Source organism: Piliocolobus tephrosceles, chromosome 13, assembly GCF_002776525.5.
Source record: "Piliocolobus tephrosceles isolate RC106 chromosome 13, ASM277652v3, whole genome shotgun sequence".
NCBI classification, from domain to species: Eukaryota; Metazoa; Chordata; class Mammalia; order Primates; family Cercopithecidae; genus Piliocolobus; species Piliocolobus tephrosceles.
In genome coordinates, this window is record NC_045446.1 from 3,021,718 (window position 1) to 3,047,073 (window position 25,356).

Sequence of the window (25,356 nt, forward strand, 5' to 3'; positions counted from 1 at the left end):
GCCTCTCTACCAAGATTTTACTCACACATCTTACATTTCAGTGTCTTTCACCTTTCATGGACAAGTATATCAGTGATGCACACCTAATAGAAGAGAATTTCTCATATCTCTGATGCAGCAACAACTGACCATGTGTTTTCACATCAGCACTAGAAACGAAGACACAGCATGAACTGATTCGAGGATTAAAAGACATCAATATTTGCTTTTCAAAAATTTAACATTTTTCAATGCAAAAAAGTGTCTTTTGAATGTAATTATAACTCTACAAAAACTCAGTCTCATCCTCCTTTTAAACTTGAATAAGAATGAATGATCTGTTTCAAGTCGAGATGTCTCTGTAGACTCAACACACGGATTCACTGTCATTTCCGAATGTGTCCGTGCTCTATTCCTCTCTTGTTCAAATCCTCCAATGTGTACTTGAATTTTGCTTATTTTTCCCATTTACTGTATTTGCAAAATATCTTTTAGTATGAACTCTGATGTTTTCTAAGCTATCATTTTTGAACAAATATTATTCCACAGTTATGGTATTTGTTGGGTTTCTCAACAAATTCTCTGGAAGTTTAAGCAACTGTTGCAAGTCTTCCATCTAGTATAAAATATAATTGTAACATTTTTTTTTCAGAAGAAATACTCTTGTGTGCTCTGGAGACTTATATTTCATGAAAGGTCTTTCAATAGTAATTAAATTTATAACTTTGTTACGTCCAAACTGATGTAAAGTAGGATGCGAGCAGATACTAAAGGCTATGCCTATTTATATATATATATATCTTTTTCTCAAGTATGAATGCTTTCATGTACAGTCAGGTGTGAGAACTGGGTGAAGGCTTTGCCACACTTTTCACACTTGTAGGGTTTCTCTCCAGTATGAATTCTCTTATGTACAATAAGGTTTGAGGACTGGGTAAAGTTCTTTCCACATTCTTCACATTTGTAGGGTTTCTCTCCAGTATGGGTTTTCTTATGTTTGGTAATATCTGAGAACCACATAAAGACTCTGCCACATTCTTCACATTTGTAGGGTTTCTCTCCAGTATGAATTCTCTTATGTACAATAAGGTTTGAGGACTGGGTAAAATTCTTTCCACATTCGTCACATTTGTAGGGTTTCTCTCCAGTATGGGTTTTCTTATGCTTAGTGAGGTCTGATAACTGCTTAAAGATGTTGCCACATTCTTCACACGTGTAGGGCTTTTCCTCAGAATGAGTTCTCTTGTGATTAGAAAGGCTTGAGCAAGTTCTGAAGACTTTCCCACATTCTTCACACTGGTAGGGTTTCTCTCCGGTGTGAATCCTCCTGTGTTCACTGAGGTGTGAGGACTGCGTATAGGCTTTCCCACATTCTTCACATTTGTATGGTTTCTCACCAGTGTGAATTCTCTTATGTTTAGTAAGGTCTGAGAACCATTTGAAGATACTGTCACATTCCTCACATTTGAAAGGTTTCCCTCCAATCTCATTTCTCTGATGTTTGGAAGGATTTGGGCTGTGGTTAAAACCTTTGTACCATGTTTCACATTTGGAGAGCTTCTCTCCAGCAAGAATCAGCTGTTGATTAGAAAGGCTTGAGCAAGATATAAAGACACTGCTGCACTCTTCATATTTGCAGGGTTCTTCCTCAGTACCACGCTCATGTTCAGTGAGGTGGGAGTACTGGTTAAATACTTTGCCAAATTCTTCACATTTGTAATGTTCCCCTCCAGCGTAAATTCTATTTTTAGTAAGGACTGAGCAAGTTTTAAAAACTTTGTCACATTCTTGACATCTGTAAGGTTTCTCTCCAGTGTCAATGTTCTCATGTTCAGTAAAGTGTGAGCACTGGATAAAGGTTTTGCCACATTCTCCACATTTTTGGAATTTTTTTCCAGTGTGAATTTTCTGATGTTCAGTTAGGAGTGAGAACATTTGAAAGGATTTGCCACATTCTTGACATCTGAAAGGTTTCTCTCCAGTATTACTTATATTATGTCTATGCAAATTTGAAAAGTTATTAAAGATTTTAACGTATTTATTACATTGAAAGATTTTGCTATGGGTAGTTGATGAACATTGGTTAAGTTCATTATAATCTTTTTGCAACTTACACTCATCTAAACTTTCCCAGTCTTTCCTTAAATGTAAATTATCAAGGCCACAATTTCCATATCCTCTCGGGAATGCATCTTGTATGCCCTGCTCTGGCAAAAGGTCTTGGGTAACATGAGAAGACATAGCTGAAAAAAAAAAAAAAGTTATCCCACTTACTAGACACAGATGAATATATTTTCTGAATCTAATCTGTAAAATAATGCCAAATACATTAGCAAAATGGCATAAAAAATACCACAGGCCCTAATTTCTGTATAAACATACAAATGTAACAATACCTAGTGAGAAAATGCATCTGACTCTAAAAACCACTTCAGAGTTTGCAGCACCCCAGTGAGCACAATGCTAGGAGCCACATAAAAAGAAAAAAAGTGTGTTACATTTACCCCCCACAGCCCCTGCTCCTCTGCAGTACAGCACAATGCCTTTGAGAGTGCATCCTCAACTCCTGGCTTCTCCTTCAAAAGAGGAAAGTACTGACACAAGTGTTTTTACTTTTGGCCTTTTGAAGCTTTGGCAAAGACTGATTTCTGCCCCCATGACAGAGGGCTGAGAGAAATGGCGGTACTCTGAGTGACAGGTTGGGTCTGCTGAGACTGAAAGGAAATACCTGTGGCAGCAGCAGGAAGGCTGCAGCAGCAGCACCAGGCAACAGGTGTATTGGGTGATTACAGGGCACTGTGAAGAAACCTGAGAAACTCTCTTTAACTGAAAAATACACACACAATCCCACACAAGACACATCTGCAGAACAGGCTTAAGAGGCCTCTAGAATCCGGCCCAATTTGTTTTAGACTACCCCAGGAGAAAGCCACATTATAAAGGTTGTGGCAGGAAGGCTTTTTGTTAATGCCTGAATCCCTATCAAAGATTAGACGTACAAAATATTAGGGTCACATGGTACAATCAAAGAAATAAAAAAAAGTTCAGAAATCAACCCTAAAACAATGAAGATGCACAAATTAACTGAAAAAATAAAATTACCACTTGAATAATGCTCAATGAGTAAAAATGGGAAAACAGCAAACTAAGTAAAATTAGGAAAATGAGGATATCAATAAAAAGATATAAAGTATGAAAAACAGACTGAGAAACTGGTATGAAAGGAAATAATTACTGAGAAATTCTCAAAAGTAAGAAAAAAAATTAAAAAATCAAGAAGCTCAACACATCAACTAGTATAAACAAAAGGGACATAAGACACATTATAACCACAGTTTCCGAAGTCAAAGGAGAAAATAATCCTGAAAGCAGCAAGTGAAAAGCAAGGTGTATGCTCTCAGGAGATTACCAGTGAATTTGTCCACAGAAACCTTGAGGCCCGGCTGGGCACAGTGGTTCACACCTGTAATCTCAGCACTTTGGGAGGCTGAGGCGGGCAGATCGCTTGAGCCCAGGAGTTCGAGACAAGCCTGAGTAGCATGGTGAAATCCCATCTCTACAAAAAATACAAAAAAAATTAGCTGTGTATGCTGTTGCGCTTCTCAGCTACTCAGAAGGCTGGGGTGGGAGAATCACCTGAGCCTGGAAAGTTGAGGCCGCAGTGAGCCATGATCACACCACTGTACTCCAATTTGAGTGACAGAGTAAATCCCTGTCTCAAAAAAAGTACAAGCTGAACCAAGAAGGGAACTGGATGAGATAGTCTAATTGCTGAACACAAAACTTCCAAGAAAGAATAATATAACCAGTGTCCTACAAAATAATAAGAAATAAAGACTTTCTTACATAACCAAGGGCTACACTACCACTACACATGTCAAACAAGAAATGGTAAAAGGAGTCCTTTCCACTGAAAATAATGCAATGCTAGAAAATAATATATAATCATATCAAAATAAATATATGGAAAAGATACGCATACACAGAAAAATAAAATTCTGTGGTACTATAATGATGGTGCAGAAATCACTTTTAATTATTATCTAAAATTTGAAAGATGAAAGTAGAAAAATAATCATAAATATCTGTTAATGGATATATAACATTAAATGATTTAGTGACATCAGTAACAAAGTTGAGGGCAGATTTAATAAGAAAGAAGTTTTGTATACAACTAAGGTTAAGTCTTTACCAGTGTAAAATATCTTGCTGTAACTTTAAGATGTTTTATATACTTTCCATGGTAACTACAAAGAAAATGTCTATAAGACACACAAAATAAAATTTAAAAAGGAGTCAAAGCTTATTACACAAAGTACAAGACACAAAAAAGAAAGGGAGAAAGAAAAAGCTACAAGAATCAAGTAAAAAAAATACAATGGCTAAAGTACATCTTTTCATTTCAGTAAATTGTTTATTTAGGAACTAAACTACTCAATCAAAAGGCATATGCTAAATAATTTAAAACCAAACCAAGATCAAACTATAGCTGACCTACAAGAAATTCACCTGAGACCTAAGGACAAAAAGAGACTGAAAGTGGCAAGATGGAAATAGACATTTTATGCAAATGTTAATGAAATGAGAGAAGAGGTTACAATTATGCAAAATACATCTTAAGTAAAAAAATGTCATACTTCATAAAACATACTTTAAGTCAGAGCTCACAAAAAACAAGAACATAAAACAATAATAGAAGGGAGAATGAACTGGGAACCTATGACAAGTGTGAGTGCATATTTGTATATATATTTGGGTATTGAAGTAACTTCCTATTATATTGCTATTTCTTGCTTCAATTTTGCCAGTTCTTTATAAACAAATAATTACAGCATTGAAGCAAGAAACAGACAGCAATATAATAGTGGCATACTTCTAGAACCCACTTTCAGTAATGAATAATAAAGCAAGACTTAATAATTGTAGAGAGGACCTGAAAGCACTACAAAACAATTCCACCTCACAGACATAGACAGAACTCTCCACACAACACGGCAGGAGACACACTCTTCCCAAGAGCTCAGAAAACATTCTCCAGGACAGGCCGCCTGTTAAACAAACAAGTCAGTCTTACCAAATTTCAAAAAACTGAAGTCTTCTGCATTACTATATATGACCAAAATGAAATGAAACTGGAAATAACAAAGAAAAACAAAAAAATTCACAAATATATGGAAATTAAACAACACATTTGAGCATGCTCTTGTTCAAGGGTTGAAATACTCAATATTGCAAAGATGTTCACGCTGTCCAATGCAATCTACAAACTCCATGCAATCTCTTTCAAATTTCGAATCCTCTTTTTGCAGAAATAAAAGCAACAACCTAAAAATCCTAAGACATCTCAAGGGACTGTAAAGCACCCAACAATGTTCAAACAGGAACAATGTTGGAGGTATCACACTGTCTGACTTCAAACACATTATGAGGCAACCGTAATTAAAACAGTTTGGTATTGGTATAAAGGCAGACAAATAGTACAATGAAACAGAATGTAGCACAGATTTAAAAATAAAACACAGAAAAATAAAACTATAAAACAAATATCTAAAATATGGGATTTATTGAACATCATGATCTAAACCAATATATTCATGAAAGAAGTCTTACAAAAAATACATAGCAGAAAAGCAGTAGAGGCATTATTCGAAGAGAAAAAGGCTGTTAACTTTCCAAATTTCAGTATGATAAAAATGTTACTAACCAAGAACACCTGATCTAGAATAATTTCACTTCAAAAGAACAAGGGAAAAATAAAGACTTTCCAAAATAAATAAATAGATGCGGGTGTTCACTACCACTAGTATAGTTCTATAAGAAATGCTAAAGGCTGGGTAGGCATGGTGGCTCATGCCCATAATACCAGCTTTGAGTGGGCCAAGGTAGGAGGATTGCCTGAGATCAGGAGTTAGGAATTAGCCTGGTCAACATAGCAAGACCCAATCTCTACAAAATACAGAAAAAATACTGAAAAGACTTCATTGTGTTAAAAAAGACAATGATGCTAGACAGCATTATAAAACCATATGAAAATATACAACTCTGTTAAAGGTATATAACAGATATATAATATAATACTTTACTATCATAATGATGGTATAAAAAACTCAACATTCTGCCATAATATCTGAAAAAATATCTGCATAAATCTTTGCTACCAGATACAAAATATACAATAATTTGTTACATTAATAGCACACTGGAGGGTGTTACAGTTTCTGTATTTAATGAAGTTGTGAGATTAAAATCTATATTTATAACTTTAAGGTGTTTGATGTACTCTCCATTTTTCAAGGCGATCACGAAGAAAATACCTACACAAGGTCTGCAAAACACAGTGAGAAAAGAATGAAAGCACGTCAAGCACGTCCACACAAAATCAACAAACGATGAAGACAGTCAAAGAGGAAGTGAGGGATGACGTATCTACAAGAAACAGAAAACAGCAACAGTCAAGACAGTGATAGTAACTTCATTTCCTTCAGAAATTATTTTAAATATAAATTAACCTACTTATTTAACAGAAATAAAATAGCCGAATTCAGAACAATATGCTAGCTACAAAAGACTCTAGCTTTAAATAGAAAAATAGGCTGAAAGTAAGAATAAAAAAAATTCCATGCAATTAGTACCCACAGGCAGGTGGGGTGGTTATCGTTCTATGAGACACAATACACTTTAAGTCAAAACTGTCACAGGAGATAAAGATTAATAGCATGTAATGGCAAAATGTGTCCATTAACCAGGAACCTGTAACTGTTTATCTGTCTATATTTATATCTAACGTCAGGGCTCCCAGATACATAAAGCAAATATGGAGAGAAGTGAAGCAAGACGTACACAGAAATACAATAATTATCGACTCCAAGATCCCATTTTCAACACAGAATAGAAAACTACACAGAAGATCAAGGCCGGGTGGGGTGGCTCACACCTGTAATCCCAGCACCTTGGGAGGCTGAGGCGGGCGGATCATGAGGTCAGGAAATCAAGACCATCCTGGCTAACACGGTGAAACCCCATCTCTACTACAAATACCAAAAAAAATTAGCCGGGTATGGTGGCGGGCGCCTGTAGTCCCAGCTACTCGGGAGGCTGAGGCAGGAGAATGGCGTGAACCTGAGAGGCGGAGCTTGCAGTGAGCTGACATCGCGTCACTGCACTCCAGCCTGGGTGACAGAGTGAGACTCTGACACACACACACACAAAAAAAATTACACAGAAGATCAACTTAACCGATACGTATAGAACGCTCCAGTCAAAAAAAGTATAATATACAATATTCTCAAATACACGAAGTGCATTCTGTTACAACAAATAACTCTTAAAGATGAAAGCCCCATGACGTGTTTTCTAACCAAAATGTAATAAAACTAGAAATCAAAAGCAAAAGTAATACTGGCAATGCCAAAAATGTATCGAAATTAAACACCCTTGAACATACACATTCTTGCTCAGTGGTCAGATAATTTAGTTCTTTTAAAGATGTCCATAATGGCCACACTAATGTACACATTCAATGTAATCTCTATCAAATCCCAATGGTACTTTTTGATTTTTTAATCCTAAAATTAGTTTAAGAACAATAACTAGTTGAAATTCTTTAAAAAGAACAAAGAGGCATTACACTTTCTGATTTTAAAACATACAAAAAGCTACGAAAATAAAAACAATGTGGTACTGACACAAAGACAGATAACTAAATGATGAAACAAAGCAGAGAGCCCAGAAATAAACCCTTGTGGATAAAATCAAATAATTTTCCATAAGGTATCCATGACCACACAATGGAGAAGAGTCCTTTCAACAAATGATGTTAAAAACTAGATATCTACATGGAAAAATGAAGTGATATCTTTTCCTTGCACCACATACAAAAGTATTTTAAATGAAATACTTAGAAATAGAATAAAACTCTTAGAAGAAAATATAGGAGAGCAAATGCATAAGCAACAAAAGAAGAATAGAAAAACTGAACTACATCAAACTTCAAACTTCCTGCAAATCAAAGAAAATAATGAGTGAAGTGAAAATGCCACCTAGGAAATGGGTAAAAACACTTGGAAATCACACATTTGATAGGACTTAATATTCAGAGTATATAAGGAACTTTTACAACTCAACAACAAAAATTAAATAACTTGATTTAAAAATAGATGAAGGACTAACTGAAATCTCTTCAAAAAGATATGGAAACGCCCAATAAGCACCTGAATGAATGCTCAAATTACTAATTTGTAGAGAAATGCAAAACAAAATGACAATTAAGCTATTTCCTCAGACGTATTAGTAAGGCCACTGTAAAAAAAAAATTCAGATCTGTCAAGGATGTGAAGACTTTGAAAACCACGTAACCTGCTGGTAGGACAGAAAGGACGCAGCCATGATGAAAGACATGGCCACGTGTGCTGGCTCACAACTGGAACCCCAGTACTTTGGGAGACTGAGGCGGGTGGATCACTTGAGCCCAGAAGTCCAAGACCAGCCTGGGCAACATGGCAAAACCTTGTCTCTATTAAAAATACGAAAGTTAGCTGGGTGTGCTGGTGGGCACCTGTACTTCCAGGTCCTCGGGAGGCTGAAGGGGGAGGAAGGCTCGAGCCCAGGAGGCAGAGGTTGCAGTGAGCTGAGATGGCGCCACTGCACTCCAGCCTGGGTGATAGAGTGAGATTTTTTTTTTTTTTTTAAATAGCATAAATGTTCTTCAAAAAATTAAAAATGGAAGGACATGATCCAGCAATCCCACTTCTGGACCTATATCAAAAGTACACACTGCAACTCAGGACTTAGGAGAGATCTCCGCACACCCGTGTTTACTGTGTCACTATTCAGAAAAGTCAAATGGGGGAAGCCTCCAGTGATAAGCACACATAAAAAACGTGGCATCTGCATACAAGGAATATTATTCAACCATAAAAACAGTAATACGGAGTTACAAAACACTAAGATGTTAGTCACAAAATCTGCTATGAAACACTGAGGTACCATTAAAAAGAATTTGCCTAGATAACTACAATATTTAACTATGACTGTGTAATCACGAAAAGCAGGTATTTTGAATCACTGGCATGCAGTGTACAGGAGTAAAACTTCACAGAAAATGCACTACAGTCATTAATAAAAGACTCTACTGAGAACATTTCAATGAGTAAGAAGATACTAAAGACACTTTTTATTATATGTTTACTATACTGATGCGATTCTTATGCAAAATTAAAATGCTGCCATCCAACTTTTAGAAGCAAGGAATAGCCTTATATTTCTAAAGAAAGAGAAAAATATAAATTATGTAAAGTATAGTGAGAGTCACTGATACATAAAATAAACATTTGGGAATAAATAATATTACTATCTATATACAGATTGAAGAAATAGGATAATTTAATAAATATGGAGTGCTGGCCCAGTGCAGTGGCTCATGCCTGTAAATCCCGACACTTTGGGAGGCCGAGGCAGGCAGATCACCTGAGGTCGGGAGTTCGAGCCAGCCTGACTAACATGGACAAACCCCATCTCTACTAAAAATACAAAAAACTAGCCAGGCGTGGTGGCACATGCCTGTGTGTAAATCCCAGCGACTTGGGAGGCTGAGGCAGGAGAATCACTTGAACCTGGGAGGCGGAGGTTGCAGTGAGCTGAGACAGTGCCATTGTACTCCAGCCTGGGCAACAAGAGCCAAACTCCATCTCAAAATAAATAAATAAATAAACAAATAAATAGTGCTTACTAAATAATTTAATTCAGACATAACACATTAATTCTAGCATATTGTTCTGCATATTAGAATTTGAAATTAGAGAGAAATCTGAAATGGAACAAAAGAGAAAGTGCAAATGTACAGGAGAGTGACATAGAAAAATGGTGAAATAGGTGGACCAGGCTTATATATCCCCCAACAACAACAAAAATGTGTCAGTCTTCTGTGTACAGAAACGCCTTTCCAAGAGAATCAGGCACCACAGCTCACACCTATAATCCCAACTATTCAGGACCTTGGGCTGAGAGGCTCACTTCAGGGCAGAAGCTCAGAACCAGCCTTGGTGATACAGAGAGACCTCATCTCAAAAAAATGCCTTTCAGAGAGCTTTGGAATCCAGGAAGAGGGTTGTAAAATTCTGCTAAAGACCAAGACCACAGATTCAATAAACTTCTTATCAAATTCCAGCGGCCTTTTTCACAGTAATGACAATAGAACTCTAAAATTTATATGGAATTACAACAGACTTGGCATAGCCAAAGGAATCTATAGGAAAACCAACAAGACAAGAGACATATTTTCTGATTTCAAGCGACACTTTAAGACTACAGTAGTAAGAACAGGATAGTATCTGAATAGAGAAGAAAACTGCCAGAGAGACCAATGGGACAGAACAGAGAGCCCAGAATTAAACTCATGCATATCCACTTATAATCTTTCACAAGTGCACGAAGAATACACAGCACAGACACTACAGCCTCTTCAACACTTGGTCCTGGGGAAACAGAATACCCACAATCAAAATAATGAAACAGACAATTGTTCTTACATCATACTCAAAAATTAACTTGAAATCAAGCCTTAAATGTAAAAAATGTATCCTTAAAAACTCTGAGAAAAAACCTCTTTGATATTGGTCTTGGCAATCATTTTTTAGATATGACACCAAAAGTACAGCAACAAAAGTAAGTATCAACAAGCTGGACTGCATTAAGCTAAAAAGCTTCTGCACGCCAAAGACCATTTACAATCAGACTTTTGGATATTAGGATGGCTAATATAAAAAACAAGCAGTATATCAGGGTTGTGCAAAAGCAATTGTGGTTTTTGCCTTCTAAATAGTAAGAAACACTCTTACTTTTGCACCAACCTAACAACAATGTTGACAAGGATGTAAAGAAAAAACAATTCTGAACACTCAGAGTTCTCAACTGGTAGAGTCATTATGAAAACCAGGAGGGGGGCATTATTTAAAAATTAAAAAAAGATAAACCTACTCTACAACGCAGAAATCCCACTTCTGTGTATATAATAACTGAAGGGAATAAAAGCAGCAGCTTGAAGAATTATCTGTTCCCTCATGTTCACTGCGGCATTATTCACAATTGTCGAGATATAAAGACAAGCTAAACGTTTGTGGATGCTGAATGGATAAAGAAAATGTGATATAAATAAACAGAATATTAGCCATAAAAAAGGAACGAAATCCTGTTATTCAACAACATGGATGACGCTGAAGGACATGATGCTAAATAAACTCAGCCAGGCCCCAAGACAGAGACTGCACGTTCCCCTCAGATGCGGAATCTGTCATGGCTGAACTCACAGGAGCACGATGGCAGTTACCAGGGCCTGGAGCTGGGGAAAATGAGCTGTTGTTCAAAAGGTACAAACTTTCAGTTGTAAGATGAGTAAGTCTGGGGAATCTAATGAGTAGCTTTATGACCACTATTAATAATCTTTTGTATGCTGAAAATTTGCCAACAGTAGACATTAACTGTTCTCACTACAAGAAAAGGCAATTATGTGAAGTGATAGATTGGTTCCTTAATGTGATTGCACTAATTCTTTCACAATGCATACACATATCAAATTATTACATTGTACACAATATATACACAGTTTTTTATTTCTAAAATAATCTGTTACACGTATGTCCATATAGACACACCTGTATATGTGTGTGTGTATATATGAATGGATAAAGAAAATATGATTTAAATAGACAACAGAATATTACTCCAGCATAAAAAGTGAAATCCTATCATTTCAAAAGGATGTTGATATATGATATACATACACATATATGATATATACACACACAAATATATACATACACATACACGTACACACATATGAATGACACAGTCCTGATAAGCCTCATACTAAGAAAGAAGAAATTATAAAATGATAATATTATAACTATTACAGTTGGGAGTTAGGGAATATAGAGTTTAAATGACCAACCTCAGTTCACACTAAAAATAATAAATAAAATTTTGAAGTAAAATAACATTAGATCATCTCATATTTGCGCAGATGCCTAGTGTTCGGAGAAAACTGCTGAGTATACATTTCTGTAGACTCCCATTTGAAACCTCTGTAGGATACGAAATCATAAAGCAGAAAGCACCCAACATCTGTTTATGGGACTTCTGGGATTTCTGAACCAAACACCATCACCACGCCTCCTGCACACTTCAGACATGATGCAAAAAGGAAATCAAAAAACATTTAACAGAGTTCCTCAAAAATAGGCAGGCACATGCACGTTCCCAAAAGCAGTGGCAGAGCAAGACATGAGACCACACAGGCCCTTGCTCATCAGGAGGAGGACTCTGATTTTTACTGTAACTTTTATAAAGGAAGATCACTAAACAGGAAGCGGAGTCTGTAGAAAATTTAAGAGAATGAGACAGAAGACGCTCCTAGCGGACAGCAAGAGAAAGACACCCAGGCCCTCAGAAACCATTTCCACCAGAGCAGAGCTTCCCGAACCACATTTTAAGCTCTGGCTCTGGCTTCCTCCTCGACCTCTGGACCTCTCACCTGGGTTACCTGCTTCGTTCACGCCCACCCACCTGGATGTCCGTCTACTGCCTCCTGTCTCTTCACATTCCAGGGCTCTTTTCTTTGCTCCAGGCAGGTGATCAGGCCTGGCTTAGTGACAGTAAGACCTGTTTTATTAGAAAAAAGTGACATTACTCTTGCTGAAATTCTCCAATTACCAACCTTGTACTCTGCTTAGTAGAGTGAACATTATAGAAGATTCTAAAAAATTAATCCAAATATTATGCTTCCTGACATAACCTTTAGAATATTCAGTAAGTATTGTAAATCTGTGGGTTCTTTTTCACCACTCAGTACTGCTGAAATAAAACACTGGAGGTGGAAATTTGACTTTAAGGTGTGGGCAACAATACTTCACGCCACTGAATTTCTGGCATCATCACTAGAGTGAAAGATACCAATCAGTTAAAAAAAAGGAAGGTTTATGTCAAAATGAATCACAGTTTGAAGATTTTTTTTTTAACATCAACAATTCCCCATGTTTTTCTTAAAAGCAGGGATCTGAAACTCATTCATGCAATGCAGAAACTCCCAAAAAACATTCCGCAAAGGAACGAAAGGAACTCTTTAGGGCATATGAGGAATTACATATTGAAGTTATCCTCACCAATGGAGAACAAGTTTCTGTAGTTCTCCAACATCACATCCCTGTACAAATTCTGCTGAGCAGGGTCCAGGCATTTCCACTCCTCCAGGGAGAATTCTATGGCCACATCCCTGAACGTCAACAGTGTCTGAAGAAGAAACAACAACAACAAATACTTACCAAGTGGCTTTGGGCAGAGTTCTTAACTTGATTCAAGGTGAAATGAGCGAGTGAAGAGAACTGGTTCTAACTTATACAAGTGACTGGAATTGTAAAATAAGGTAATTTTTAGCACAAGAATATTCTCTAACTCTGAGGAAAGAGAATTGCCTAAGATCCACATAAGCAGTGTACATACAATACTTTTCTGGATGATGAAGTATAAAATTAAGGGCGTCAACAAAGGCATGTCCATTTTTGAGTGCTACATTTACGTCATATGAATAAGGTGTGTATATTTCTCAAGTGGAAAAGTCATGGTGAGTTAGACTCCATAAAACTGGAGGTGAGTCTCTCCAATTTTAATGTGTCCAATAAACTAGAGCTCTTGTGCAGATTTTGCTTCAGGAAATCGGAGGTCAAGCCTGAGTTTCCGAATTTCTAATGCACTTACCAGTGATGCCAGTCCTTTGGGCCCAAGGACAATATTTTGTCAAAATCCTGTAAGTGGCAGAGCATGGGTTTATCCCAGTTTTTCTGAACCACAAAGAGAGATGAGAGTCTTCATCTTCTAAAGCAAGGCATATGCAAAAAGAATCTAAGAAGCAAAGACCTTTCAGATTAAATGTGATTATTTATGCACACTAATTAGTAAATCTCCTCAAAGTACTTAAAGAGAAAAAAATAAACTCTACAATGGAAAAGTCTGTCAGAGACCTCTTTCACCAACTGAATAAAACTAGTATCAACTGTAATAGGACAGATTTTTATCATGTGCCAATGCACAGAGAAGGACATATTACTGGTGTGATATTGGCCAAAAGGTCAATTATAACCTGAATCGAATCATACTGAAACTTACTGTTATGCAAAGTTCAAGTGACAAATAAATATCTCCCGTGTTCTGACAAATAAATATCTCCCAGGTATTGCGGGATCTGGCCAATAGCCTGCAACGCAACGGGGCTCTTTCTTTGTTCCCAAGCGGATTGGCAGGTTGAGAAATAAAAGACACACACAAGATAGTGAAAGCTGTGTCCGGGGGGTCACCACCTTCTGGTCCTGCGATGCTGCCAATGCACTGGATATACCAGCATTTGTTATTAAGTTTAGTGAGGGCGGGGGTAGGTTAGTGAGGGATTTAGGGTCGTTTGATTATGAGGTGAGATGGTCACATGGGAATGAAGTAATTCTTTAACATAACATTGGTATGCAGAAGTACAGTATACAGAGATAAGAATTTACAATATAGTGTGTGTGCATCAGCAATTTCTAACAGAGCCTTAAAATACAAACACAGTCTCTCCATAACCTATGATTAGCAAGATATTAAACAGCAGTAATAATGGCAGCAAAAGCTGGTTACGAACAATCAATGGAAGCAGGACGTGAAACTAGACAAACGGTTAGACCACAAATTCTCAGAAGGGAGTATGCCTTCACCCTAAAGAGACCTAGAAGAGCTGTGGCAAGATAAGGGCGTTTATAGCCCCATCTTATCCATGTGGACAGGCGCCCCCCCATGTGTCCGTTTATAGGCTCTCCACAAGGGTCGCATTCCATTCCCAGAGCTAAGAACTTCTGCTTTTCTGGGATACGAATCTTGGTGATGTGAAACCTCTCTGACTGCACGTCCATTCATAGGCTCTCTGCAGGGGGAAGCACATCACGTGCTGTTGGCTCATTCTGGTAGCCCAACCCGGCATTGTCTTTACACAATCCTGCATGCAATTTTGTATTTACAACAATTAGGAGTATTTCATCTTTTATTCTGTAGCAGTAGTTTCAGGGGGTCTCCCTACACCCAGGTTCTGACAAATACCTCCCAGGTTCTGACAAATATCTCCCTGGTTCTGTAATCTCTTCTTTTGTCTTGAGAGGGAGTCTCACTCTGTAGCCCAGGCTGGAGTGCAGTGGTGTGATCTCAGCTCACTGCTACTTCTGCCTCCCTGGTTCAGGCAATTCTCATCCCTCAGCCTCCAGAGTAGCTGGAACTATCCACACGTGCCACCATGCTTGGCTAATTTTTGTATTTTTTCAGTAGAGATGGGGTTTCACCATGTTGGCCAGGCTGGTCTCGAACTCCTGGTCTCAAGTGGAGGCCTAGGCCTCCCAAAGTGCTGGGATTATAGGCGTGAGCCACTGCGCCCAGCAGTAATCTCTAATAGTGTACTAAATAGTCTTTCTTTAGCATTCTAAAAAGCAACTGTCTTTTCATTTTTCTCTTTTCCAGAATGCTCTGAGTTATTCTGGGCAATAAATGTCATCGGGTTTAAATGTTTATTTTCTTTTTTTTTTTTTTTTTTGAGGCGGAGTCTTGCTCTGTCGCCCGGACTGGAGTGCAGTGGCCGGATCTCAGCTCACTGCAAGCTCCGCTCCCGGGTTTATGCCATTCTCCTGCCTCAGCCTCCCGAGTAGCTGGGACTACAGGTGCCCGCCACCTCGCCCAGCTAGTTTTTGTATTTTTAGTAGAGACGGGGTTTCACCGTGTTCGCCAGGATGGTCTCGATTTCCTGACCCCGTGATCCGCCCGTCTCGGCCTCCCAAAGTGCTGGGATTACAGGCTTGAGCCACCGCGCCCGGCCTAAATGTTTATTTTCTTAGTCCTGTTCTGCATGCGGCTAATGGAGCATCCAGATGAAACCTAAACAGTGCACGTTTCCCTTCTTTGCTGACATCCAAAAACTGCACCCCACCCTCGAGAGGAATCCTGGGCATCCACACGTTCAGTGCCACGAAGTGAACGTTTTTAATAGTGCAGGTCATAAAGTCATGGTGAGAATTCTTCATGGCATATAAGAAGTCAAGGTGAAGATAACAGACAGACGGCTTTGGTATGCAGAAAAAGATGTTCAGAGACCCTTCATTATTATAAGAAAAAAAAAGTAGCTGAAACAAACTTATTATGGAGAAATACCACAAGTAGAGAAGTAAAGGTTTCCAAATTCTAAACACGTGACATTTCAGGAGCAAAAGTGGACACAACCCCTGACCTGAGACGCATTTACCTGAGCACCAGCCATTTCTTTCTCTTTCTCCTGCTTCTCTGGGATTTCCTCTTAGGAAAGATCTCTGGATAAATCACACCTGCATCATGAGAATATGCCTTTAATGGTGTGGTGAGCACAACCCCTCACCTGCAACCACCACACCCATCAACAGAAAGACCTAGAAATACAGAAAAAGTCCACGCTTTTCTGTTCTTTATAAAAGACAGTCAGCAAGAGTAAACTTCTATATGGAGATCAAAATGTGACTTTCTCTCTTCCGGCTCTCAGGTTCCCTCCCCTGCTAAACAACAGCAATTCTACTTTGGCAACTAGAGCATAAGTGGCACTGAGCCGGCCTCTGAAACCTGGGCAGAGAAGGCCCTGACCTCCCTTTGGAACCAAGGCTTAACTCAACTCGTACAAATGCATCTGAAATCCCCCATCACTGATTCTGGCCACACCTTAGAATCCCATGAGGCATGTGATTTAAACAGCACTGGTGCTTCCACCCAAACCAAGAGGCAGAATCTGTGGGGAGGGCAATGGCGAGAGGCCTTTTTTTGAGTTGTCCATGTGATTTACTTAGAAGCCAGGCTGAGAACCATTTAGCTAAGCCTTGCTTCTCAAGCTTGAATGTGCATATGAATCTTCTGGTAATTTTGGCCCCACTCTGAGTCAAGTGACCCTGAAGATTTCAAAGGGGTTCATGGGTTGGATTTTTTTTAACAGTTCTGCCATTAACGGTGATGCTGCTCCCCCAAGACTTGTGATCATCAACACTCAGCTAAACAAAGCAACCCCGGCACAGTCCCTTACACCCAACCCTCTGACCACAGCACAAGTTCTTGTGGTGCAAATGCAGATAGTCAATCTCCATTCTGAACGATGACATTATTTTCTGGCTCTTGAAAGTTTTCCAGGGCTGGAGAAGGAAGCAATGTCTGAGTCTCTCTGCATTTGGAAAACAATGTGTACACACATATGAATGCAGCGTTTATGAAGCAGGCACCGTGTGCTCAGAAGTATGCGACAGCACTGTGCTGGGCACCTCACGTCCCGTGAGCCAATCCTCATCACACCCTGGGTGATAGAACCAACTGTCCCACAACTCTCAAGATATAGACGAAGGGCCCAGGCTTTGTAGTTCTTCTATTTTCCTATTGTTAATTTTTTAAAAGTGTAATGATAAAAGCTCCATATAGACCGACGGAAGGGATACAGAGAGGATGAAGTACAGTGCAGAGGCACTTTCCGTTGTTGCGTTTATCCTCACTTTCTTGTGGCTTGTGAAGCAACTATTAGACCCACAGGACTGAGAAACAGGTTGCTGGATGTGATGTCTCTAAAAGCACTGGTGTTAGTAAAAAAGAAAAAAAATTAAGGCCCCAAAATAGAGAGTTCTTTTATTCCATTTATCTGCTTTGGGGTTTCAGAAAATTCTGTGTATTAGTTCTGGAGAGGCAGCAGGAGTCAAACTCTGATTTACCTCCGTAGTTAAACCCCAAACTCTGATTTACCTCCGTAGTTAACTGTTGGAGCAGAGCCCAGGGTGAGGCCAGACCTGGATGAGGCTCAGAGGAGGGGAGTGTGGGCATGTCTGGGTAGGGAGAGGGCCGCATGCAGGATTCTGCTCTCTATGCTACTAGAGTATTTACAATTCTGTTTTCCCTAAAACTGCCCCCCAAAAATTTAAATCCCAGGGTTTGTATAATTTTAATCTATGTTAGCCACTTCCCTATTTTATAACACAAAATAACAAGGAATTTAACCAAAACCTTTAGAGTTTTCTAGGACATATATGGTAGAAGCTAAATATTTATTTTTAGCAGGGCAAAAGCAACAGAAATAATACCACCACCACTTTTTCTATCTGAATATCCCTTCAACGCGACATCAGAACTCACAACAACCACATCAGGAAAAAGGCCCAAATGAAGCCAAAGTCCCTTTGACCACTCCCTTCTTCGTGCTAACCCCACGATGCTGAATTCAATGATTTATCCAGTTACTGGAAATGGAAAGTTTCTGGCTTGTAGGGACCATGGCTGCCTTCTGTTTTCCTAATGGCTACACAAGATGGAATCAGTGAGTGTATCAGTTTGAATCTCCAGATCTCATTTTTGTTTTTAACTCAAGTACCAGAAAACTGGAGGAATTCCCATGTGGATACCAACGAGGTTTCTTCTCTGAGGGGAGGAACAAACCCTGGGTGACTCGTTTCTCTTTTTCTGTGAAAGAAGCACAGATAGACCGTTTTGTCAGCCTGAGCCCCGTCTGCACAGTGCACTCCCGAATGTCCAAAAGACTCCAGGCGCTGATGAGAGAGTTCCTGGTGACCCTGCACGGATGCCCTCTATGGCCACCCGGGTGGGAGAGATGCAGGCTGATTCTGAGTAGAAAATGGAAAAATTTGGGAGAGAATTTTCTTTGGATATTAAATATAAGTATCTCAGTATGAATAACTTTAATATACTAGTCATGATGTATGTTGTATTTAAAAATTCTCCATAATTTTAATTCAGTTAAAACACATATTTCAAAAGAATGAATAACATTGGTATTAAAATTACTGTTTAAGAGGTTTTTCTAAATACTGTTCCTTTATATTCACATTATCATAGAAAATACTGTTTAAGTGGATGCAAGTTGTCTACTAAAAACGACACATAACTATGCTAGTTGTTCCTAAGTAAGAAATGGGAACCTTGGTATGGCTGGTATGGCTGCAAAACAAACCCCACGGTCTAGCTGGCACACTGAGCTGTCCTTGCTTTGGCAGTGTGCGTCCTTCAGCCTCCAGACCTGAAGCAATCACCTCGGATGACTGGCTTTCTGTCAAAGGCACTTGGCATCCTTTACCCTTCAATCCCTCCGTATCGCTGAGCTTAATCCTATGCTGTGTACTCTTAAAATCAGCTTTCTTCTAAGCAAATCTGTGTCTACTTTAAAAGACTGAAAATGGAAAAAAGTAAATATTTGCCAAATTAAAAACAAAAACTAAGCAATGGTTCTCAGGTCCTAAATAAAGATAATCCTGAATTAAAAAGAATGACAAAAGACTTATTTAGCTGTTTGAATGACTTACATATATTTCAAAAAAGCAGAGAAAACATTTGCATGTTAAAGTGTCCTAAAGTAAATCCTTTCAGAATTGGGAGAAGAAAAAAATCTTTCTCCTTATTTTCAAGTGAGAGAATTAAACCTCTTATTTCTAATTTGTATTTGTTGCTGCAAGAGCCAGGTCTAGGGCCATGGACCTGAAATTCTGAACATGTTAATTACAGCAGGCACCGGATTCAGGCACCGAAGGGGTGGCCTTGGGCACACCATGTGCACATAAAAGGGGTTTGTGGGCAAAAAAAATCAGGAGAGAAAGGTGCACTCAAGAATCCACAGGTGACAGAGAGTGGAAAGTTGGCAGCAAAACTGGTTGTGCTACAGACAGTGGCCCACGTGGGGCTACGACCCGACTGACAGCAGCCCAGGTGGGGCTACAATCCGACTGACAGCAGCCCAGGTGGGGCTATGATCCAACTGACAGAGGCCCAGGTGGGGCTACAATCCGACTGACAGCGGCCCAGGTGGGGCTATGATCCGACTGACAGAGGCCCAGGTGGGGCTACAATCCGACTGACAGCGGCCCAGGTGGGGCTATGATCTGACCGATCCCTTCGTGCTGCAGGTGGAAGAGATTACAACTGGGTGATCCAGGGGCATGGGCTGGTGGCAGAAGCTGCTGCTGCAGATTCTGCAGATTCCATTTCTGGGAGTGAGGATACACCAGGAGTCCTGAAGGCACGTGTGTGGGTTTTGGGTGAGGAATTCTAAACCAAAGGTGCTGCAGTGAATTCTGGAAGGGGATGCCCACTCTTCGAAGGCACACGGCAAGTCCATGTTCCTAAGTGGGTGGGAATCATGTGATGACAGCTGGGGAGGAGGGTGTCAGTTCTAGGAACTTTTCCCTCTAAGTTCTCAGTTCCTCTCACCCTCAGGGACCTGGAATCACAGGACAACGTGCCACGCGACAGCCTGTGTGCAGAACACAGCTTCGCTTCCCCAGACATCCAGAGTCTCCCTCCAGCCCGGGGCCCCTGTGATGTCTTTCTTCGGACTCCAAATGTGTGGTGTTTTCTAAACACCAAGCAAATCTTCAACACCAACTAAGTGTCTAACTTTTTCTTTTCTTTTTTGAGACAGTCTTGCTCTGTCGCCCAGGTTGGAGTGCAGTGTTGTGATCTTGGCTCACTGCAACCTCCACCTCCTAGGCTCAAGTGGTTCCCATGTCTCAGCCTCCTGGGTCGCTGGGATTACAGATGTGAGTAGCTGGGAATACACATATGTGCTACTATGCCCGGTGATGTATTTTTAGTAGAGATGAGGTTTCACCATGTTGGTCAGGCTGGTCTCCAACTCCTGACCTCAAGTGATCCACCTGCCTCGGCCTCCCAACGTGCTGGGATTACAGGTATGAGCCACTGTGCCTGGCCAAGTGTCTAATATTTTAATTCTGACACCACTTAGAGCCAGCCCAGACCCCACAAGTTCAGGGCTCAGTCCCACAACACTGCTCCACTATAGATGCCAGTCACAAGCCTTGGGCACCCATTTATACTTCTAATATTTACATTTTTCATGTCTACTGCCTATAAACTGGGTACTCCCATAACCTCCTGTCAAGTTCAGTAATTTGATAAAACTGCTCAAAGAACTCAGCAAAACACTGTACTTATATTTACTGGTTTACTATAAAAGATACATATCAGCAACAGCTAAACGGAACTGCCGCACAGAGCCAGGGAAAGGGTGGGGAAGGAGGAGTGCCTAAGGGATTCTGGTCAAAAGCCCTGAGCAGCAGAATTGCTCCCTCTTTGTGTTCTCCAGGAGCAGCTGAATGAAGAGAAACTCCTTTACAATATGACCCAGACGACACTCACTTTGTTACCTACCACAGTACCGATACAGACTCTTGAAAATCCCCATTTTTTCCTCAAACAGCTGAACAATTCTGTCTTCAGTGGTCAAAACACTTCTCTATCAAAACTTGCTAAAATTTCTCTCCTTCCCCCAAGCCCCTGAATTCTGAACTACCCTCAGTCTGAGCCAGCATACAACCCCTCCTTCTTGCCCCTCCTAAGAACACACTGATTTCAGAGTAAAACATTCTGGGATCTAGAATCTGGTTTTCCCACCCTCTATCCTGTCTTCCCTCCTCTCTATAAAAACACAAAAACGCCCGTGTGTCTGCCTAACTTTTGAGATCCTCAAAGGTTTGATAGTTGCCACCTTCTCCCTGTTGCAATCCTCCTTTAGAGTTCAGTAACTTCCTACCTAAAGCTAAATTTATTTGACGAAGTCTAGAAACAGTCCCAGGATAATAACGATTCCATACCCAGGAAGACCACCCCAAATCCCGTTCATCCCAACTCTGACTGCATCTGCCTGTGGGTCCCCAATGCTCCCATGCTCTGCAGCTTCTCTCCTTCCATGGCTGCTGGGAGCAGGCTGGGGCACCTGCAGGGCAGGCTCCTCAGGAAGCACTAGCTAGGCCAGGGGCATCCAATCTTGGCTTCCCTGGGTCACACTGGAAGAACTGTCTTGGGCCACACATAAAATACACTAACACTAACGATAGCTGATGAACTGGAAAAAAAAAAAAAATCACAAAAACATACCATGATGTTTTAAGAAAGTTTACTAATTTGTGTTGGACCACATTCAAAGCCCAGGAGAGCATGTAGCCCAGACCTATGGGTTGGACAAGCTTGAGCCAGGCCTTCAGTTGCTTTCTTTTGCAGGCTGAATATTGGCCTTAGCTTGGAATGACTGTCCTCGGGCTTCCATTTCCCAATCAGGGCTATCCACTTAGTTTTAGGTAATACCCATTGTTGGAAATATCCAACAAAATCACTCAAACAGCATTTACGGAAGAAAAGGAAACTGTAAGGCACTTACGCTTTCACCTCCACAGAAAAAGCAGAATTATTTATTGCTTTCAGACAATAAACTTGTTGTTTAACTATTTCTATAACAAATCATATAGTAAGCAGTCATATGTGAACACTTTTAGAAGTGCTAAGTTCCATCTCCTACAACTTAGCATTAGGCTCAGACATGTAGAGAACAGGATATAAAACAGATATTCATAACAACAAATTCATCCTGCAAAAAGAGCAGCTCAGGTTCTGATGGATCTATATAATTTACCAGGTAATCTACTGTAATTCTTTTGTAGAAAATGTAAACATTCTCCACAGCCATCCAGGAAGCATTTTATTTTCCCTGGTAGCATTCCCAAAGCTAAGCCCTGGGATTCTGTTGGAAATCATCTTCCACAAAAGAACAGACCTAAGTAACTTTCTACCCTTAATCAGGAGAAGAAAAAGGTATCTATGACTAGATATTTAACTTTTTTCCTGAAATTGACCTATTTCACATCCTTTGTAAGTATTTTTTTACCTTTCAAGCGCTACTGATAAAATGTAAATTTATAATTACAAAACCAAAGTTGCAGTAAGTGAACAAATTATTTCAAGGAGATACAGAGAGTGGCAGTGCCGACTGGAACACAGACACAGCTAAAGACTTGTGTTAAGTCAGGCTATTTTATTCCTTGGTAGATTCTCCCACCTCCATCCTGTTCACTGAAGTGCTCACTGGCCACCCCCCACAATACACTGCACTGTGCCCCACTGAGTGTCCCAGGTGAATTTTGCTTCACAGGTTTTTGCACCATCTCATGGAGGTGGGGTTTTCTTGTCCTTTGAAACACTCTGTCTCCCTTCACAAATCTGAGAGTCCAAAGGGCAGAAATGATTTCGGTCTTTTCCCTCTGACAGCAGCATCTGATTGGCTGATCAGCCATGTGTCTCCAAGGATTGAAAATTGGGTTGGGTGAAGACAATCTTAATGTCCTAAGTGTTAGAGGAAGAGTGGACCAGGAGATTTCTCTCAGCCCAGGGCATCCAGCTGCTCCCCGGAGAGGCCACACTTCATACCTCAGGCTGTCCTTTGAGAAATAACCCAGGGCCTGAAATTCACCAGATGCTGCAGCAGACACGGCCATGGTGGGCATCCTGTGTTATCCCTAGACAATACTGAAACTGAGGAAAAAGTCCAGAGGGTGGCTGAGAGCAAATCACCCTGTCAAGTTTCCAAAGTGGAACGTCAAACCAAAGACATTCTGGTAAGGTGCCTGTGCCTAGGGAAAAAAAAAGGAGGAGAGGCACACAGATTTTTTACAATAGTGTCAGAGGATGATTCTCTGCTTTCCTGTCATGTGGAATGATTACAAACAGAAAATAAATCTCTTAAAAGTGCCATCCAGGCTGGGCGCAGTGGCTCACAACTGTAATCCCAGCACTTTGGGAGGCTGAGGTGGGTGGATCACATGAGGTCAAGAGTTCAAGACCAGCCTGGCCAACATGGTGAAACTCCATTTCTACTAAAAATACAAAAATTAGCCAGGTGTGGTGGTGCAGGACTGTAAAATCAGCTACTTGGGAGGCTGAGGCAGAAGAATTGCTTGAACTTGGGAGCCAGAGGTTGCAGTGAGTGAAAAACACACCACTGCACTCCAGCCTGGGCGATAGAGCAAGACTCCATCTTAAAAAAAAAGAAAAAGAAAAAAAAAATGCCATCCAATGCATTGTGAAAAAATGATTCATTACTACTGTGCCTAAAATTACAGCCAAGGACGAATAGTTAATAATGTTGTGAATTAGAAAGGGGAAGTTAGCATTTGGGAGAATCTGGAAGGTACAGGAAATTTAGTATTTTACTGCAGGCTAGAGTTAGGCCTGAAGAACATGGTGGTGTTTTTGAGACACTGCTTGAAATGCATTTGGAAAACGCAGCGGAAAAACCAGTTTTCCCTGGAGTGTTAAAAATAATTAAATAGGCCAGCGGAGTGGCTCACACCTGTAATCCCAGCCCTTTGGGAGGCCGAGGCAGGTGGATCACCTGAGGTCAAGAGTTCGAGACCAGTCTGGCCCACATGGTGAAACCCTCTCTCTACTAAAAATACAAAAAGTAGCCGGGCGTGGTGGCGCACGCCTGTAATCCCAGCTACTTGGGAGGCGGAGGCAGGAGAATCACTTGAACGCGGAGGCGGAGGTTGCAGTGAGCCGACATCGCGCCACTGCACTCCAGCCTGGGCAACAGAGCGAGATTCTGTCTCAAAAATAATAATAATTAAATAGCAGGCAATCCGACTGAGGTGGCTCTAGTGCCTTGGGTTCTTATGTTAAAAAAAAAAAAATCTAACTCAAATGCTTTCTTGCAAATGACTATCTTGCAGAAACAAAATTCAGGATTCATCAACCACAAATCTCTAATTACTCTCTGATTATAGGACCAGAAAATTTCAACCTAGATAGCTCAAATCAGGAGATGACGTAACTGTACCAAACTAATTAATGAATGTGGTTTGCTTTCTCATACAACTGATAAAAGCCTTTCCTTCAAGGCCTGCTGGTGGGACCGCCAAACCAAAAAAACATGGTTGGGTCCTCTGCCATTCATGAATCACTCTTTGCTCAAATAAAACTGTTTCACATTTTTGCAAGGACTCCCTCGGGAGACAGGAGGGACTGGGGCCCCCACGGGCTACAGATCATCCTCTTATGCACAAACCACCCGCGGAGTCGGGATTCTCCCTTACTAACTCGGGGAGACGCGGGTCTGCGGGCGAAGAGCAGCCGCGGGGAGACGGCTCTGGGCTTGGGCCAAAGCCGCTCCGCAGGGATGCGCCGAGGCGCGCGGGGCCCGGCCGCCATGGTGCAGCTGGAAGGGCCTCGGGTTCGCGGAGCCCGGAACCCACCCGGGCAGCCAGGTTCCTCCCCAGCCGGTACCGCGGGTTCCAGCCCGCCCCTGCCTGTCTCTCAGGAGGCATGGCCCCTACACTCACCATCTCTTGGTCTCCAGGGAGCCTGACGTTTCACTTCTGGATCTCCCGGTGCCTGCGGGTCGGGTCACACGGCCAGCGGCCAGCAGAGGACGCAGAGCGGCGGGGACAGGAAGTGGAACTCTCTCTGGACAAAGGCCCCGCCAGATCCCGGAAGCCGTCCTCTCCTCTCCAGACGCGTGCCTGATTGGAC

The 25,356-nt window shown here is 40.7% G+C and overlaps 1 protein-coding gene across 7 annotated transcripts; it reads right to left on the bottom strand.

The window, feature by feature from the left end:
• ZNF195 (zinc finger protein 195) lies at positions 1–25,356 on the bottom strand. 7 transcript variants are annotated; one of them, XM_026448724.1, is made up of 6 exons: positions 25,167–25,352; positions 16,280–16,358; positions 13,134–13,260; positions 12,538–12,633; positions 3,443–3,535; positions 1–2,222 (listed from the first exon to the last, which is right to left on the bottom strand). In XM_026448724.1, the coding sequence occupies exons 2-6, from the start codon at positions 16,292–16,294 to the stop codon at positions 787–789; spliced, it is 1,767 nt and encodes a 588-aa protein (XP_026304509.1). In that variant the 5' UTR covers positions 16,295–16,358; positions 25,167–25,352; the 3' UTR covers positions 1–786. The 7 variants fall into 7 exon arrangements, with proteins under 7 accessions (XP_026304509.1, XP_026304507.1, XP_026304510.1 ...); XM_026448722.1 differs by having other exon boundaries at positions 3,389–3,535; XM_026448725.1 differs by lacking the exon at positions 3,443–3,535 and having other exon boundaries at positions 25,167–25,356.

What these genes read in the sequence shown, in the direction of transcription:
- ZNF195 (XM_026448722.1), bottom strand. An exon ending in CAGAAACTTGTTCTCCATTG is followed by an intron (nt 12,634 to 13,133) that starts GTGAGGATAACT and finishes CTAATAAAACAG; the next exon opens with GTCTTACTGTCACTAAGCCA. An exon ending in GGCAGTAGACGGACATCCAG is followed by an intron (nt 3,536 to 12,537) that starts GTGGGTGGGCGT and finishes TATTTTTTGTAG; the next exon opens with AGATGGGATTTCACCATGCT.